General features: G+C 53.2%; 1 protein-coding gene across 1 annotated transcript in view; it reads left to right on the top strand.

Moving 5' to 3' along the window:
- Nucleotides 1–18,756, top strand: part of GRIK3 (glutamate ionotropic receptor kainate type subunit 3) — a 104,444-nt gene extending 85,688 nt beyond the window's left edge. The window contains exons 14-16 of the mRNA XM_036853278.1: nt 8,605–8,827; nt 9,352–9,602; nt 12,209–18,756. Coding sequence (XP_036709173.1) covers nt 8,605–8,827; nt 9,352–9,602; nt 12,209–12,403 — 669 coding nt within the window. The 3' untranslated portion in view covers nt 12,404–18,756. The remainder of the gene's footprint in view (nt 1–8,604; nt 8,828–9,351; nt 9,603–12,208) is intronic.
- The last annotated feature ends 256 nt before the right edge of the window (nt 18,757–19,012 follow it).

Below are 19,012 nucleotides of genomic sequence, written 5' to 3'. Positions count from 1 at the left end.
GTGTGTCTTTATGCTTGGACATGAGTGTCTGCATATATGTACTGACCAGCATATGTGTGCGTGTGTCTCTGTGATCTGGGCATGTGGATATGTGCCTATGATTGTTTACAGGTGTGTGCTAGTGTCTACATGGATATGTAGGTGGAGAGTGCACGCGTGTCTGTCTGCTTAAATGTCCCAACAGGTGTGCTTAGATAAGTGTGAGTGGAGGGATGGGTGTGTGTGTGTGTGTGTGTGTGCACGCGCGTGCGCCTGGTCCCGCCTATCCGCAGGCTATGGCCCAGCCCTTTGACTGTGCCAGAGCATCCCTCATGCATTACAGATGAGCCCGTCTCTAAGCAGGGCTCCCGATCAAAGGGAAGCAGCATAAATAAGCCCAGTGCAGCCTCATTGCCACTGATTGGATGCCCTTGCCTCCCTCCATGCTAAGATGCTCAGATTGGCTTCCAAGAGCCCGGTCCCTGCTCCCCACCGAGCTTCTGTCCTCGGCATCAAGCAGCACCTCCCGCAGCCCGTTCCACCCTCACCCACCTTCCCTGCGAATGGTGCAGTGAGGAGGGCAGGGGAGGGACACAGATGCTGCCACCCAGCTGGGATGCTGGGGCTTAAGGGCCCAGGCTCACAAGGGCCTTTGGCCAGAAACAGCAACTCCACATCCCCCTGCAGAACCAACTCCCCTTCCTTGCCCTCCTGATCACCAATGAATTCCGCTTGCTCTCTGGCCACCTTGTCTCCTGCTTTAATTCAAACGAAAGCCCTGTTGCCTAGGCTCCCTTCCATCAGCAGCAGCGGTGGGACTGTAATGTAGGCAGAGAGGAACCTGAGTGTGGATGCATTAACCCCACCTCGGATGATGAGCTAGAAGAAAAGACCCTCCCAGAAGGTCCCTGGACAAACTTACTTCCTCCCTGCCCCACCCCCAGCCCGCCCTCCTTAGTCATACCTCCCTCCCCAAGCCCGTCCCCTCCCCCACCCCTGCACTGGGCCTGGGGGTAGCCTCCTTATGGTCACTTTCAAGTTAGAGCTGGAAGGAAACCTGAGTTTAACCTAGAGAAACAGAGGTCCAGAGGGGCTGGGTGAGTTGCAGGTGATCAAACAGCAGCTCAAGGATCAATGGAGCCGGATGTACGGTCAGATACTTTGTCTGCACACACGCTGCCCTCTCCCGCAGCCGCTCCAGGGTCTTCTCCTGGAGGGGTGGTCCTCTCTCCCGCCCGTGAGTGTATACGGCAAGACTGGCACTAGGGTTGAACAGGAATCAGCTCCAGAGGTTGCCATTGGATGTCTAGGAGACATTGGCAAAGTCAAAATAATAGTAACATTTATTGAGCACTTACTGTGTGCCAGGCAATGTTCCAAGTACTTTACCTGTATTCACTCCTATCATCCTCATAACATCCCTAGAAGGTTGAGACTATTATTATCACCTCCATTTAACACGTGATGAAAGGAAGGCTCAGAAAGTCACCTGAGTTCTTACGTCTTGCCTAACGTCACACAGCTGGTGAAATGCAGCGCTGGGATTCGAATCCAAGTAGTCTGGCTCTAATGCCTGTGCTCTTTGTCCCCGTGTCCATATTGTTTCTCTAAGGAGCCAGCCACAGTCCAGGAGTTCCTTGGGGAAGAGTGAAGCCGTATCCCCAGCCTAGAACCATCCTGGCACATCGTAGTTGCTTAAATAATTCACGTTGAGTGGATGCCGTTGTTGAATTAAAGGATGGAATTAAAAGATAGCAGAGGCCAAGTAAAGCAAATACAGGAGACCATGCTGAGGACAGGAACCCAGCAGATAGCACCCCTGAAGGTTCCAGAGCACAGGGCAAATGAACTTCATTTCTGCAGTTAGCATGTTTCCTGGTTAAGCTGCAAACTGTCTTAAAAAGCCCCCCTGGCTGAGAGTGGCACTCAAGGGAGAGAGCCCATTCCCATCCAAAGATGACAACAGCAGGAAGCGAGACACTGGTCTCTCAGGGGGGCTCCAGATCCCTCGCCCCCCCCCCGCACCCTGTATCCGGGGAGACGCGTGGCTAGTGGCAGCCCATCATTCCAAAGGAAATTTCATTTGAAGAGTTGTCAGGGAGAAGCAAACATCACAAACAACGTCTCCTGTGTTGTCCTCCCTCCGTCTTGGAAGATAAAAATTAATTAGGAGAAGAAAAAGGAGGCCTCTGAAAGTGTTGTTTGGCTGTAAAAATACGTAGGCAAAATGTAAGGGAGGACGTTGGGAAAGCGTGTTCTTGGCGGGGAGGGCTGGGCAGCTTTGAAGGCAGAGGATGTCAGAAGACAGCTTCTCCAAGGATTTAGCCCTCTTTGGTGTTGCGGTGGGAGAGACACATCACACGTGGGAGGGACTGTGTGTGAGCGACAGCCGCTTAGGAAAGAGATAGAGCTGGGGACCAAAGTTCCAGGCTCCCCAGGTCCCTGGCACCGGCAAGCCCCACCCCTTGCACAGCTTTGCCCCATCCTAGCAACTGAGCCTGGAAGGTGCCTGGAGAGGTCATTCAGTCCATCTCCCTACCTTCCAGCTGCTCAGCAGACTCTTCCCTGGGCTGGAAGGCTCAGGAGGTGCTCTCAAGCTCAGCTCCCAGTTTCTCCTGACCTGTCTGCTGGCCTCTCTGATAGAGCCTTAGCCCTGCTTTCAAGCAGAAGCAGGATAGGAGGACAGAAATGCAGTGACCAGGCAGAATTCATTGTGGTGCAGCCTGGCGCAGTCAAGTCGCATCAGTCTCAGAGTCAGACAGACCAGGACTTGGGTCTTGGCTGTTGTCTGTGCTGGGTGACCTTGGATAAGTCACTTCACTTCTCTGAGCCTCAATTTGCTCACCTGGATGACATGGATACTGATTCCCACCATGCAGCAATTAGCAAGGAGATTCAATGAGCTACTGTATATACAGTGATTAGGCCAGTGCTAGGCACACAGTACATTTAAGGCAAAGACACTCTCCTCTGGATGCCCCTCTCTTTGGCTGACCCAGAAGATGGGCAAGCCGGCTGGCCCCTTTTCTCCTTTTGCCGTGTAGTCCCCTCCTGAGGCAAGGGTTTAACTGGAGTCCCATGGAGAAGCTCCAGCCAGTGGACACCTGGAGAACCTCTCTTCTTCCAGGTCCCTCCAGATTGGGCCTGGGGGCTTTGTGGAGGACATTGGTGCCTCTATCACAGGATGGCTGTCTACCTCTGCACAGAGCTAAACACTTCAGGGGGAGCCCAGAGGTCCTCAGAATAGAAGAGACCCAGAACAGGCAGGCAGAAAGGCAGCAGAAGGGGCAGGGGAGGCCCGGGGATGATGGGAAGTTATTGAAAACGACTCAGTTACTGATGACCTCTCTGTGCCTCAGTTTTCTCACCTATGAAATGGGTATAATAATAGTACAGCCCCCCCCCCCCTTGTAGAGGTGATTATTGAGATGATTAAATGGGATAATTTATATAAAAAACTTAGAACCATACCTGACACAGAGTATGCATACAATAAATGTTAACTATTTTTATTGTTTATTCTTGGTGATACACAGCCCTGTTCAGCCCACAGATAGGATTTTAGGGGACGCACATTTCTTATATATTTGTAATTAGTGGCCAGCATTTTAAAATGGGGAGATTTTTGCATTTAAAAAATTCACATATCCAGCTTCTCGAAAATGTGAAAGATGGAGGAGCATCGTTGAGCTGGCTCTCCTGAAGAGAGACTGTCAGGTGCCAAGAGGCGACGGCCCTCTCCAGCTTATCAGAACTCCACTCAGCGGTCTTTACTTATTTACAGTTCTCTGCCTGGCCCGTCTCAGCACTGGAATTTTCTGCCACTGAGTACTATGTCATTTAGTTTCTATAGAAACTCTGCACTCTAGAAATTATTATCCCCAATTTCTAGATGAGAAAACTGAGCCTTAAAGAGAATAAAGGAGGCTTAAAGACAGAGAATGACGCTAGCCACTTAGCAAGCACTTCCTAGGACCCTGGCTCTGTGCTAAGCTGATTCCCATTTTACACATGTGGAAAGTGAGGCTCAGAGACGTGACATCACTTGCCTGTGGTCACAGAAGGAGCTGGCATTTGAACCCAGCTAGGTGTGACACCAGAGTCCATGCAGTGGAGCCAACCCCTCCCACCACCTCCATCCCCAGCCTGCAGCTCTCACCTCCTCACTCTCCCCTGCAGGGCCAGCCTGTAGCCCTCGCCTCCTGACTCCCCCCTGCCAGGGTCAGCCTGCAGCCCTCACCTCCTAACTCTCCCTTCAGGGGCCAGCCTGCAGCCCCCGCACAGGCAAGCCTCAGGGGCACGTGCAGACAGCAGAGGCAGCTGCTGGGCCAGAGGATCAGCAAGTCTGCCCTGGCGAGGTGGGCAGAGGCAGGGGATTCAGGGAGCCTCCTGGTCCCCATGAAAATAACCCAAGAGACATGATTAACTGCTCGGGTACGTGGATCCGATAAGGCCAAAGACTCCACATCCAGGGATAAGAAAACCAGTTAATCTGGAAAAAGGTCTCTTTCCCAGTATGGAAAATACCCAAGGTCTCACATGGAATCACATTGCCTCCCCACACACATTCCCTGAGATTCAGCTCTCTTTGGAATTGATATATATTTTTATACATATATATATATACCTATATACATTTTCTTGTACAGAAATGTTAAATTCTCAAGATTAAATATCTTCAGTTGGGGAAAATCAATTTACTTCTTTGAGGAGGCTAGAATTGAAAGTCGTGAGTCTGAAACTTACTTTCTTGCCAAATTCACTGATAAAAAAATCCTCTCTGTCCTGGCATGTCGCCCTGTATCGGCTGCTCCAAACAATTCCATTAATTGATTTGAGTGACTGGCCCTGAAGCAACGCTTATTAAGGTTCCCACTGGAGCTGGGACAGGGAGGATGGCACTGGAACCGTAGGTATGTGAGACTCCATTCCCTGGGGTGGTAACTAACTCAGGCCAGTGACGGAACTCAGGCATCTTGTGACCAGGCCCAGGAAGATAGGAGAGGGGACTGAGATTCCAGGAGGGTCCCTGGCTGTATCCCTCCCTGCCTCAGAGGTGCCACAGGGAAGCTTTTCAGGGATGTTCTCAGAATCACAGAATCACTCAAGGACAGAACCTAAGGGGAATCAGAAACCATCAGTGGGTTTTGTTGAAAATAGGGATCCCAAGATATGAGACAAACACAGGGGGTGGCCTTTCTAGGGAAGAAGATTTCAGACCCATCTGTCTAAAGGTGATGAAGGTAATGAATTAGTTGACACTAGAGCTGGGAGAGCAGAACCTCTTGAAATCAGCATCACAGCCAGCTTCCTGCCTTATCTTCACTTCTCATCTTAACTGACCCAAGCTCTCTGGTGTCTTCTTTACCCATCTTCCCCATTCCATTCCTTCACCTGCTTCAAGCTTTCACGTGTCTCTCCTCAAAGCCCATCAGCTTCAATACCAGCCTCTCCCTCGCCAGCCTCCAATGGAAATTTCTATCTCCATTTATGATGGGGTGTTACTGGGAAGAGCATATTATTTTGATGTCAGGCAGGCCTATGTATAGGAGGAACGGGGTGTTGGGGAGAGGATGCAGGGAGGCGTTTGCAGAAAGAGGAGAAGTTCTCATCCTCTTCTGAGACAGAAGGAGTGGGCCAGGGCTCCCTGTGTGGTTCATTTTCAAGTTACTGTTGGCTGGTTGTGTCGGAGAATGAGTGGGTGAGATGGGTGAGGTGCAAGGATGGATGGATGGATGGATGGATAAGTAAAAGGCTGGGTGGATAGTTGGATAGTTAGTTGAATGAATTAGTGTGTAGATAGTGTGTGAGTGAATGGGTGAGAACATGAACATGATGAATGAGAGGATGGGTGGGTGGATGGATAGGTAGATGATGGCTGGATAGATGGACGGATGCATGCATGCATTAGGAGATGTAAAAGGAGCTCTGATGGCCTCATACACTCCTAATTCCCACCTCTAGTAGAAAAAGGAGAATTTGGAAAGCAGGAGAGACTGGGATGGAAAAGGAGCTGAGGTGCTGAAATCACTGATTGGAGAATAGTATTTAGTTACAATAACCAAGGCAGCAGAGGCCATGTGTCCCTGCCAAGCAGTGATGATTGGACTTGGATAACCTGATTAGAAGAAGAGTTGGAACTGATTATCTGAAAAAGCAATGATCTTGGGAATAAAAGTAGCTTGCGTCAGTATGTGTGTAAGAGAGTGTATCAGTTACCTATAGCTGCATAACAAATTACCCCAAACTTAGTGTCTTAAAACAACAACATTATGACCTCACAGTCTGTGGGTCAGGAATCAGCTTGGCATAACTGGGTCCTCTGTGCAGGGCCTCTCACAGGCTGGGATCAGGGTGCTGGCTAACACTGTGGTCATCTCCAGGCTCCGCTTCTAAGCTCACTCACATGGTGGTTGGCAGTATTCAGTTCCCCCTGGGCTATTGGGCAGAAGGTGTCCGCCTCCACTGACTGTCGGCTGGAGGCTGCCCTCTGTTCCTTGCTACGTGGGCCTCTCTATGGGGCAGCTCACAGCATGGCAGCCAGCTTCCATCAGAGCAGCAAGCCAGAGGAGCCAGAGAGAGCAGAAGCAAGACAGAAGTCACGGTCTCTTGTAACCTAATCTCAGGCATGACATCCCATCACTCCTGGGGGCAGGGGTTAAAAGCAGGTCACTGAGCCCAGCCCACACTCAAGGGTAAGGGATCACACCAGGGCATGAATCCCAGGGATGGGGATCACTGGAGCCAGTTCAAAGCTTCCGACTGTAGAGAATCAGGGCGGGAAAAGTAGCAGAGTGAGAATGGACCCAAGGGAGAAGCTGGAGAAGGCAGTCTGGATATCAGAAATTATCTAGAAAAATAAGAAATGTCTGGAGAGTCAGAAGAGCTGGACATCAGGAATGTTCTTAAGGGCAAGAGTAGCTAAGTGGGGAGGCGGGGAGCATCTGGGAGCCATGGGAGGATGGAGTAGCTGGGGAGCAGGAATAGCTGATAGTGGGACAGGCTGAGGACGGCAGGAGCGGGCGGCAGACAGCTTGCTGCTCCGATGGAACCCACTGAGGGCTCTGGGCATCTGAGCCCTTCCAGGCCTTCAGCTTCGGGGCAGATGAATTTACAGGAGGGGAGTGGCTGCTCGTCTATGAAGGCGCCCTCAGGCCCCGTGCCCAAAGGAGGCATCCCTGGCACTCAAGAGATTCGGGGCTCAGGTGGAATCTCGAGTGGGGTGCTGCCTGCTGCTCCGGGGCTCCCTCCTCCCCCACGCAGGCGTGCTTGGGTCTCCAGGAGCCAGTCTTGGAGGGGACAGCCCTTAGAGCTAGGAAACACCTGGAGAGTAGAAGGTGCACGTTCCTCCCAGCCCCCTCCCCGCCACCACTCCTGGCAGTCACAGCTTCTCCCCCCGCCCGCAGCCCCGCGCCAGCCTGCGTGAGCACACCCATGCCATCACGCACACTGGAGCTGGGCCGGGTGCCAGTCAGACAGGCTGACATCACAAACAGGCACAGCCAGACTTGGAAACAGCCAGGGACAAGGAGGCCTGCAGAGGCGCCTGCTCCCCTGGGATCAGTGGAGGCAAGGCTGATCCCTGCTGCCAGCAGGCACTAAGTTCCCAAGAAATCTCATGAGTGCATGCACCCAGGTCTGCCCAGTCTCCTCAGGCAGCAAGAAACATGGAACTTTGGCCCCCTCTCCCGGCCCCAGGCCCTCTCTGAGTCTCCCCAGCCAGGCGGGGCAAGCACAGCAGCCCACCCACCAGGCCTGATCTTAGCGATGCTGGTTCCGTATTCTTGGAGCAGCATCCTGCCCAGGGCGCTCTGGAACAAGAGGCTGAGGGGGCCTGTGGACCACCTGCTCTGACTGCCCCCACTCTCCTCCCCTCTCTGCAATTCTCACCCTGCTTCTCTTTTACTGTTTTGAAGGAGAACAGACAGGAACACTTGCCTCAGACAAATCTTCCCCTGGAGCATGGTATATAGAGCGACCTGCTTGCAGTGGGAGTGGGGGGCCCAGAATCCACCGAGCTTTGCCCTCATCAGCCCCTGCCCCTCCCCCCACCCTCACAGTGGTTTCTGCGAGGCAGTGCAGCTCTATGGTTAGGAGCGTGGACTCTGGAGCCAGATGGCCTGGGTTAGAAGCCTGGTTTTGCCACTTTGTGTCTGAGTAAATTAGGCAAATTGAGGCACAGCTAAACTCAGTTTTCTCATCTGTAAAATGGGGCTAATGACAGTACCTGCCCCCTATGATTGCTGGGAAGAATCAGTGAGTTACTACAGGCAAAGCACTTAGAACAGGACCTGCACATGTTTAATTGTTTAATAAATCTTAGAGAGAGAAAATTAATTTTGAAAAGAACAGCCTGAAAAACACTTGTGCCATGGCAAAGAGCCAAGGGTTTTCGGGTAGGTTGGCTTGACTCTCAGCTTTATCACTCAGCAGCTGTGTGTTTGGGGACCTATCCTCCCAGGCCCTCAGTTTCCACATCTGAGCAATGGGTGGCCCCCCCTCGCTCTGAGGACTGTGCACAGAGCTCAGTGGCCCGGGCCCTGCTAAGGGGTGAGCTGGGCTTGATCCCTGTGGGCTCAGTAACCGTGTGTGCATCACCGCCCCTCATCCCTCCCCGCGGCCCAGAAATCCAAGATCTCCACTTTCGAGAAGATGTGGGCCTTCATGAGCAGCAAGCCCTCGGCACTGGTGAAGAACAATGAGGAGGGCATCCAGCGGACGCTGACGGCCGACTATGCGCTGCTCATGGAGTCCACCACCATCGAGTACGTCACCCAGAGGAACTGCAACCTCACCCAGATCGGGGGCCTCATCGACTCCAAGGGCTACGGCATTGGCACGCCCATGGGTGAGCACGGGGCTGCAGGAGGGAGGGTGGCGGGTGACAAAGGCTGAGCGAAACCACCACATCCGCTCATGCGCACACATGGCCTCCTGCTCCCTCTCCCACGTCACCCCACTGAGCCTTAAAAGGCAGCATATCCTCAGCCCAGAAACAAAAAGGTAGAGCCACAAGCCTTGCGAGGTCAGCCCTGGCCTGAGCAGAGGAGACCTGGGCAGGCACAAAGGTGGGGGGTCAATTCAGAGGTCATGCCTCCTCTCCCTGACCTCACCCCTGCTGATGCCGCCCAGATGTGCTGCAGGACTATGGAGACAGGGATTCGTAGGAAAGACTCTCCACCCCAAATCGGGACCCTTCCACCCAGACACCATAGGTGGATTTCAAGAGGGGCCTCCTGGCACTAGGGTCCCCCTTTGGATGAGCATACTGAGAGGCCCAGCGATGGTGTCTGGCACCCACCAGGGTACTGACAGGGGCACACAGATGGACTAAAGGCTGCTGACAGCCAGGTTCCTCTCTCCCCCACTCAGGCTCCCCATACCGGGACAAGATCACCATCGCCATCCTGCAGCTGCAGGAGGAGGACAAGCTGCACATCATGAAGGAGAAGTGGTGGCGGGGCAGCGGGTGTCCCGAGGAGGAAAACAAAGAGGCCAGCGCCCTGGGCATCCAGAAGATTGGGGGCATCTTCATCGTCCTGGCCGCCGGGCTGGTCCTGTCTGTGCTGGTGGCTGTGGGCGAGTTTGTATACAAGCTCCGCAAGACAGCAGAGCGAGAGCAGGTAAGCCCCCAGGAGCTGGGGCCTGCGCGGGGAAGGGAAGGAGACAGAACGGGGTCTGCGCTGGTTTCAAACCCCCTACGTGCCAGGTGCAAGGTGGTGTCTGATCCCATCCCCACCGTAGCCCACTCTGAATCCAGTCCACCAGGAAGCCCTGCCAGCCCCACCTCTGCACTGACTCCAAGCATGTTTTCCTCTCACTGTAGCTCCACACCAGGCCACACCCATCCTCTCCAGCTGGACCATGCACCAGCCTCCAGTCTGGCCTTCCTGCCTCCACTTTTCCTCTCGACCAGCTGCTCTCCATACAGCACCCAGTGCCCTGCTTAAAACTTAACTCAAACCCTGTCATTCCCTCCCATAAACCCCTCCAGGGTAATTGTGGAAGCTTTGTGATGCTTACATAGGGGTTCATTATACTCTTCTCTCCACTTCTGCATATATTTGGAAATTTCCATAATCAAAAGTTTAACCAAAAAAAAAAAAAAAAAAAGAGTTAGGAGGGCCGGCCCAAGCTTGCTAGGTTCAACCTGTCTGATTAATTCATCAAGTGTGGTTAGGTAGTGGTTCTAGGTCCCAGTAGCAAATTGGAATCACAGGGAGAAAGTGTTTTAAGTGCTAATACCCTGGCCTTACTACCAGAGACTGTGTTTTAATTGGCCTGTGGTAGAGCCTGGAATTGGCTTCTTAAGAAAGTGTACAGGGTGATTCAAATGTGCAGCTTGAGTTGAGGGCTACTGGGCTGCGGGGAAGCTCCTCTCACAACGAAGTTCAAAGGGATTCAGGGCAACTGTGGAAGGAGATTGCAGTTAAGTCATATGTAAAAGATGCACTTACACATCCATCCAAAATTAAATGGAGTCCTTTATAATCAGGAAGCTTGAGTTAGCAAAGAGGAGGGGCAAAGATAGTTCTGGGTGTTCAAGTTCACATGGGTATAAGAAAAGGGACATGTTCCCATATTGCTGGGGGGAGTCCAAGAGGGTAAGTTTCTGGAAGGTAACTTTGCAGTATGGTCAGAGTCTTTAAAAGTGGCCATGCATTTTGACCAATTTCTCCTTTTAGAAATGCACCCAATGGAAGTGGCCAAGGACATGTGCAATTTTATTGACAAGGTTGTTTGTTGAAGTGTTAACTATAATGTGAAAAAACCTAAATGTCCAATAATAGGGAATGGTTTAAAAAATTATGATACATCTAAAAATAACAATCAAACTCTTTGGGTTACATTAGAATTACATTACAATTGGAATGAGCTCCAAATTCCACCGAAAAGCCTATGAGATCTGGTCCTTGCCCACGTCTCCAACCTCCTCCTTCCCACCGTCCCCCCTCGCTTACTCTGCTCCATACACACTGGCCACATTTTTAGTCCTTAACCAAGCACATTTCTGCCTCAGGGCCTTTGCATATGCTGTTTCATCTACCTGAAATGCTCTTCCCCCAGAGCTCCATATCTTAGAGTCTTTTGGTCATTCAGCTGAAGCTCAAGTAGTCTTCCCCACCTATCCCCCCTCCCCACCCCACTCTATCCCATTTCACTGCTTTATTCTCTTAATAATAGTTATCCCTCTCTGAAATTATTTGTTCACATGTTTGTTATGTATTTCTGTCCCATCATTAGACCGTGGGCTCCTAGACCATGGGCTAGGACCTTATCTGTCTTTTTCACTGCTGTGTGTCTAATACCTGGAACAGTGCTTGGCACAGAGTGGGTCTCAGTAAATAGTCACAGAATGAAGAAAGGGAGGCGAGGAGGGATGATGTCTGCATTTAGTGGGGAAGCAAGGGGACACTTGGCAAGGTCACACAGCTGGTAAGAGGCAGGGACAGAATTCAAAGCCATGTCCCCCTTCCCCTTCACCACACAGCCTACCTACAAACTGTCTGAGTGCTGACGCCCGGGCCTCCCTGGGCAAGTTGAGGCATTGACAGCCCCACTGCCTTCTCGACAAGCTGCAGGACAACCTCTGGCAGCTGGTCTCATAGGAGTCACTGTCATCAGATACCTGTGGGCAGTGCTGCACTTGAGCTGTCCCTCTTGGATATCCACAGGGACCCAGGCCAGAAGAGGCCACTGCCACCCACAGCCCTACAGGGACCTGCCTCCCAGTTGAGAAATATGTACTGAACTTCCCTGAGTGGAAGCGCGGTGACCCCTCCCCTCAGTTGGAAGCCCTTCCAGCAAGGTTATCCATATATTCATCAAATGTTTCTTAAGCACTGACTCTGAGCCAGGCCTAAAGCTGGGGGCTGGGCTCATAGGGATGAAACTGGCTGGTTCCTGCCTTCAGAAGCTAGTGGAGAAAAGTCAGGCGGGTAAATTCCTCAGACATGAATGTGCATGCCAATCAGAGCCACAGTTGGCTCATCAGTAAAATGGGGCTAAGATGATACCACCTTAGACTCCAAACAAGGACGTGATGTTTTGTAGGCTGCTATTCAAAATAATCACCTTACAGGGGGCAGGAGGCAGGTGGGGTAAACGTGTGAGGGAGGGCCGGTAGCTTAGCACAGGCTCTGGGAGGAAGGGGAGGAGGTGGCTGGAGTTGCAGGGTTGGGCCTCACCCATGTGCCCCTTGCCCTCCCACCCCGTACCCCCACCCCAGCGTTCCTTCTGCAGTACCATGGCCGACGAGATCCGCTTCTCCCTTACCTGCCAGCGTCGGGTCAAGCACAAGCCACAGCCTCCCATGATGGTCAAGACTGACGCCGTCATCAACATGCACACGTTCAATGATCGCCGGCTTCCGGGCAAGGACAGCATGACCTGCAGCACATCGTTGGCCCCCGTGTTCCCCTAGGCACAGGGGGGGCGGGGACCACAGGCCTGCAGGCAGGGCGGAGGAAAGCAAAGGAGACTGGAAGGAACATCCCCAGTCCCCATACTGGGCTTGGGGACCAGAGCTGATGCCTGCCTATTGGGCCAGGAGTCCTCTGCCCTTACCTACCAGGAAACCAGCAGGCCCGCAGGCCAGCTGCTTGGGCTTCACCCTCGTCTTGTTTCTTCTATGGGTTTCTAAAGCTGCCAGCCAAGACAGCCAAGGCCAAAGGAAGCACATGCCTCTCTCAGGCCAAACTCACCTGCCCCTCGACTCTCTTCTACAGTCAGAAGTTTCTACCATGGCCCTGCAGGGGCCAAAGAAAATGGGAAACAGCTCTTATATTGCCATTCCTTCCCCATGAGCCCAGGCCTCCTGGAACTTGACTGTGAGACCAGAGACACAAACCTTGGGTACCTTAAGGATCTTATAGTTTGGCTGCCAATGGGAGCTGAAGATGGAGATGGCCACTCCACATGCCTGGGCAGAAGGAAGACTTCATCCCCCAGGAGCTGCTTATGTGGTCCTGATCTCCTGGACTTGACACCACCCATGGCAGCCCCTGTTTGGGTAAAGTTGAAGGCAGAGAGCACCATGGGGGAAAAGAGGAGTTTGGAGTCTGGGGGAGAGGAGGATACACAGAGACCGCCATTTTGAATTCTTCTGGACAATGTCCCAATGGGTCCTACTCCTCTAGGAGGTCTCTAGGAATGGAGGAGTGCTCAGAGCAAATTCTTCCCCACATTCCGGCCAGAGGAAAGAAGACCCCCTGAATCTCTCGCAAAGGATGCCCAGAGACTCAGACAGTATTTGAAGCCCGGAGGAACAGTGGATTCCATGTGGAAATCCCTCAGGCCCTCGAGCCTGCAGATTTTACTTTGCTGGTGACCAAGCTGTTTTCTAAACCCTGGTGGCATTAGGGAGCTTGAGCTCCTTGCCATCTACTCTTCAGCAGCTCCCCATTCCTGGCCAGTTGACCTTGACCTTCTTCTGTCATCGTGGAAGGAGGAAAGTAGCCTAGATTGAAGTGAACGTCATCACCCCTCCTCTAAAGAGGATCATGTCCTATGGCACAGGCTAACTTTGGGGTAGATGGGGAAAGCCAGAAGGGCCCTTAAGAGCACCTGGCCTCCTGGACTTGCCAAACCTAAAGATACTCCCCAGGAAAAGAAAGTGTTCAGGAGCAAAATAGCCTCCCTGATAGAGGCCCCCATGGTGGGCAGGGAGAAGCTGCCTCCTGGAGAATTAACCAAAAAGACCCCACACAGAGACACAAGGCCGTTATGGCCCCTGGTCTGTTGTCCAGAGCAGTTGGGACCTTGTGGGGTTTGGGGATTCAGCAGAGAAGTAGTAGCAGATGAGGTACAGTGAGGGGTTGACCAGGTGATCTGTGGGTTCCAGCTAGCTGTGACAGATACCCTAGAGGTCTGTGACTCTAAGATTCTGGGAGAAGAATGAGACATGGAGGGATTAGGAGCAAAGTGTCCTTAAAGAGAACACGATGGGGCCAGCAGGGCTGCCCATGGCCAAGGGCAGAGGGCAGGCTTTGAGCAAGGGAAAGGGGCCTGGAGACTCTGGACAGGGACCCAGGAGATACCAGCCACACCCCTCCACCACTCTCCTGTTTCTGCTTGGGGACCCTGGTTAGGGAAGAGCTACATTTAGGTCTCAAGAACCTTCTCAGCTGGGGTGAAGGGTAATCTCTGACTCCCCTCAGGACTCCCCAAGCAGGAGAGCACAGTGGACTCCTGTGATAAATACCGTCCCTCCTCCAAACTGAGCTGCAGGGCCAAACCGACTGGTTCCCAGAATCACAGTGGCTCCAACAGGCTGTGTGCACTGGAGGTGGGAGAAGAGGGCTGGACACACCACGTAGCCAACACACGTCGTGATAGGAAAAGCCATGCTGTGTGAGCTCCTGGGTGTAGGAGTGTGTGTGTGTCTGTGTGTGTGCGTGCGCATATATGTGTATCTTTGTCTGTCTCATCTTTGGGGGCTGGACATGAAGGGCAAACTAGGGCAGGTAACAGAGTCCAGGCATGCAATAATAGGAGAGTCCTTTGGGTTCTGAAGTGTGTGAGTGCATGTGTGTGAACTGGGGGTGAGGGAGACAAATATCTGGACCAGCAGCAGGACCCCATACATGTAAAAACAGGAGAAGCCATGTCATAATGGGGTTCTGGTGAGTATACATATGTATGCATGCGTGAACGACTGTGTACGCTTGTGTGTGTGTGCGTTTGTGCACCAAATGGCAGAGGGTGGAGAACAGAATAACACCTGCAAACATTGCCAAATATGTTTAAACGGAGAAGCCATGTCATCAAGGGGTCCATGTGTGAGCGTGCGTGTGCATGTGTGTGTGCAGTGGAGGGCGGAACCAGACAGACACGTAGCACAGGGCAATGCATGTTGTATGTGAGAAGCCACATGGGACTGGCGTTCGTGTGTGTGTGAGTGGGCTCACGTATGTGTTTTCAAATGCACGCATATGTTCCAGCTCACAGCAGGAGCAGAGACAGACAATCAGGAAGGCAGGGAACCAGAGTCTGCAAACACTTCTCTCGTGGAGAGATCATTGTCACAAAGATTTGCCGAGATTGCATAGGCATGGGCACGGGGAGACTGGCCAAGCGGAGGCGAAACACTGCTGGGGCTCACGGCCAGTGACTTCTTTGCTCTCGGTAGAGTGGCCCGTTTGAAGGGAAAATGACATTTTTTTGGCAATTGCCAGATAACCAGATTCTGATGAAGGTATTTGCCGATTTTTTCTCACCAACCACAGACATGAACCACTCTCTTTATCCGGTCTAATTTCATAGCATGTGCCCACATCCATGTTCGTATCACACACACGTGTGTGTGCTTTTGTGTGTGACATGCCATGGATGTGTCATTTCTTCTGAGGCTATGCACATATGTAGACTGCGATGGGAAGGGCGACAAGGAGGTGGAGCGGGTAGGAAGGGCTTCATCAAAGGAGGAGAGAATGCTGGAAATCAGAGGCACAATTCAATTGGGAAATCCCCCTAAAGGGACTGACATGATTTCTCGAGTCCTACACAGAGACGGGAGGACACGCGGCCTGATCTCGCCTCCCATTCAAGCCTTATGTCCGTGTGTGTGGATAATGTCCAAGCTCTGCCTGATGACCTGTTTGTCTCTGAGACCAGCCCAGCGTTCAGAGTGCAGCGGAGGCTGTTTCTGCCCACATGTGAGCTCTCTCTCTCCCCGGGGTACTGAAGGTGCCACTGCATCTTGGGGATGGGGGCCAGGGAGCTATTCCCAGCAAGGCGGGTCATGTGGAGTTAAAGTTCAGGCCCACCTGCCCGCGGACGAGGATCTGAGCCGCAGCAGGTGCACGTGGGCCGGGGGAGCACACGGAGGCACTGAGGTCAGTGGCTGGGAGTGAGGAGGCATCAACACTGGTTTGGATGGAGCAGAGATGAGACCGGCCCGAGCAGGTGCTGGACCGTCCCTGTCTGGCCCCGCATGCCGGCCCCGAAGAAAAGACTCCCCTACCTTCTACCCCCATCCCCTACCCCCAAATGCCAGTGCCTCCCCTCAGCCTGATCAAAAACTGGCCACATTGAGGGGCAGCAGTGAAGACACACACACCCCGCTAAGACCATAGGGTCTGGGGCCATGAGGGCTCCTTATCTCTCTCCCCTTGACCTGTATTGGTCTCTCTTCTATGGACAGTTAAGAAAACCCTGAGAGCTTTGTCACCATTCAGGTGGCTTCGAGTGTCTCTCAAGAGGGGTAAGGCCCCCTTGGCTGAGGAGCTGACTCAGTCTCTGAAATGTGGGAGCCACCGCCCCGCAGCCAGGACTCCGCCTCTGCGAGCTGAGCACATGGGCTCCCCGCAAGGCCCCGGGCACCGGCGGAGGGCAGGTCTGGGCCAGGATGGAGGAGGGTGGCGGGGGTGGGGGGGGGGGGAAGGCTCCAAATGGTTGGAAGTCACTCCCCTCCTTAAACTCCAGGAAGTCAGAAGTCAGACGCAGGCACACGCCCACCCAGAACGGTGGGAAGCCCCCTCCCCCCATCTTCTTGCTGGCCTGCTGCGTGTGGGCTGGACGCCGCTGCCTCATCACTCAGTGTGAAGCCCACCCCTCCCCGAGCCCTTCCCAGCTCTCTGTGCAAACACCTGGAAATAGGACCCACTCTGGCCCACGTCCGTGGTCCTGTGTGGATAGCCAGCTGGGAAGGGCCTTGCGGTCTGGACAAACAGCTATATGGACTTAACATCTGAGATGGGCCCGGCCCCATGGACAGACGCAGGGAGTGAGCCCAGCTCTGTAGACGGGCCTCTGGAATAGACACATCTGGAACAGCCCCAGCCCGGGTGGACACATCTGGAGCGGGCCCAGCTGCTTGCCACGGTAGAAGGGCCCTGCCCTCTGTCCCCAGGCCAGTTTGAGTCGAGCCTTCATTTCAGTCCTGGCTTTACCCTGGAGTTAGAAGTTCAGCGCTGAGGCCATACATGAAAGTCACAAAACTGTTTTTGATAGAAGGTTAATGTTCTGTACATTATATATATGAATGTAAAAAGATATATATATATATATATGCTGTATGTATATATATATGCACAGTGTATATATGACCCGTAGCCCATGTGTATACGCACCCTTCCCCGCACGTCTACACACAGAGTGTACATAACCCAGCCAGTATGGGTGGGGACCAGGTGAGAGATGGGGGATGCAGCTGCGGAGCCTGGGATGGACGCCACCTGGGGCAGGGGCTGCGGAGAGCCCCGTGGGGGAAGGGAAGGGCCTGCGTACACCAGAGCTGCAGACCCTGAGGAAGAGGGGCTGGCGGATGGCCCATGTACAGCTAGTGCCTCCTGGGGATGGGCAGGAGTGGCCCAGGGGCCTTGGCTGCACCTGAGAGGGTCTGAGGCAGAACAGCTGGACCTGGGTCTGGGGAGCAACGTCACACCAGTACTTGGCCCCTGAGTCTATATGACAGCTCTGGTCCCAGGGCAGTTAGCAGGGAGCTGAAGGGCTGGGAAAGAGGGGCCCACTGCCTAGACCAGCTCTCAATACCTGCCTGCCCAGCCGCCAGGGAGGCGTCAGGCTCTGCCTGGTATACCCTAGAAGGCTGGAGTATTCTAGGTGACAAAGGCCTCTGCCTCACGTTCTCAACCACATGCAAAGGCACAGCTCACAACTAAGGAAAACACTTTTTAAAGAGAATGGCCCCCTGGGCATTGCCAGCGTGCCAGTCTGATGTCCCTGTGCCCTTAGGTATTGACCTTATCCCCCTCCCCTGTCTTCTAGAACAGACCTCAAGTCACCCCACAGTGTGTCTCTGTTTTACAGATCAAAACTCTGAGGCCTCCAGCAGCTATAGATCCAGCAATTCCAGCCAAGAGTTTGTCCCACCTCAGACAACCTCCCCAGCCCCATTTGACCCCAAGGTCAGCTGTCAGGGAGTGACCGGGGAGCCAGAGATGTGAGCAGAACAGTGACATGGGGTGAAAGAGGCGAAGCCAAGAAGGCACTCCTGTCCGAGCACAGCCCAGTGCCGTCTGCCTGCCTTCTCTCCCCTGCTGCACCTCCCCCTGCAGGGCAGTTGGCAGGGAGCTTGCGCCCCCCTCCCACCCCCGCAGTACCCGCAGACCTCCACCCCTGCCCCGCTCGGATCCGTCTGTTCTTCCCATTCCAATCCTTTAGCTAGTGGTCCTGTTGCATCACAGGTCAGAGCATCTCTGGAGCACGAAGAGAGAAAAGGTCTGGAGTGGGCTTGCGTGTGGTCAGCAGCCTGCCCTCTGCTTCGGCCCCGTGCATCAGACCGGTCTGCACTTAACTCTGGGTCTGCCTCTGGGGCCCTGGCCAGAGCACATCTGAACCCAGCGCCCTGAGCAAGGGTCTGTCCTGGCTCCAGGACAGGAATCAGAGGCTCCAGGGGCCCCCATGCCACTGTGCTCCAAGCCCCCAGCCCACCTCTGCCTGGGCCAGCTTCCTGGCTGGGCCTCCCACGATGGGGACTTGGGTTCCCAGCCCCTCAGCTGAGCCCCCAGACAGCACCGTGTGAGACCACTGTCCCACCACCCAGACCAGAGTGCCTGGACGCCCCCCCAATACCACTCAACATGGTTCCCACACACTGGTCTCTGGGCCATTCAGGGGATGCCCTTTGTGGACACGCAGAATTTCTATGAATATAGTTTTTTGTAAACATTTTGTAATAATTTGGGTTTCATAGTAACTGTGTTACTTGCCAATCATTCTAGGCTGATGTAAATAAATTTCCAAACAAATCCGATTATTTTCCTTTTTAAGACACTGTGATATATCAAAGTGCACAGTTTGCTGTATGAAGTAATATGGTTTTAAATTTTAAATAAAGAAATGTTTCTAGAAAACAGGGATCCCTTGAGATGTGTTTTCTGCTTCTCTTCTCTCTTTAGAACCAGAGGGTGCTGGCAGTTGAGTTGTGCCATTCACCCGGGGCTGACTGTGTCCTGGGCAAGGGACCCTGGTGACGAGCAGGTGGGTGACTCCAGCCCAGACTCCTGGTTCCCATTTCAGATATTGACATGGGACATCAATATTGACATCATCTGACCTCTGTCTTCCCTTC

The sequence above is a fragment of the Balaenoptera musculus genome, chromosome 1, assembly GCF_009873245.2.
Source record: "Balaenoptera musculus isolate JJ_BM4_2016_0621 chromosome 1, mBalMus1.pri.v3, whole genome shotgun sequence".
Classification (NCBI taxonomy): Eukaryota; Metazoa; Chordata; class Mammalia; order Artiodactyla; family Balaenopteridae; genus Balaenoptera; species Balaenoptera musculus.
This window is presented reverse-complemented; position numbering and strand designations above follow the sequence as displayed.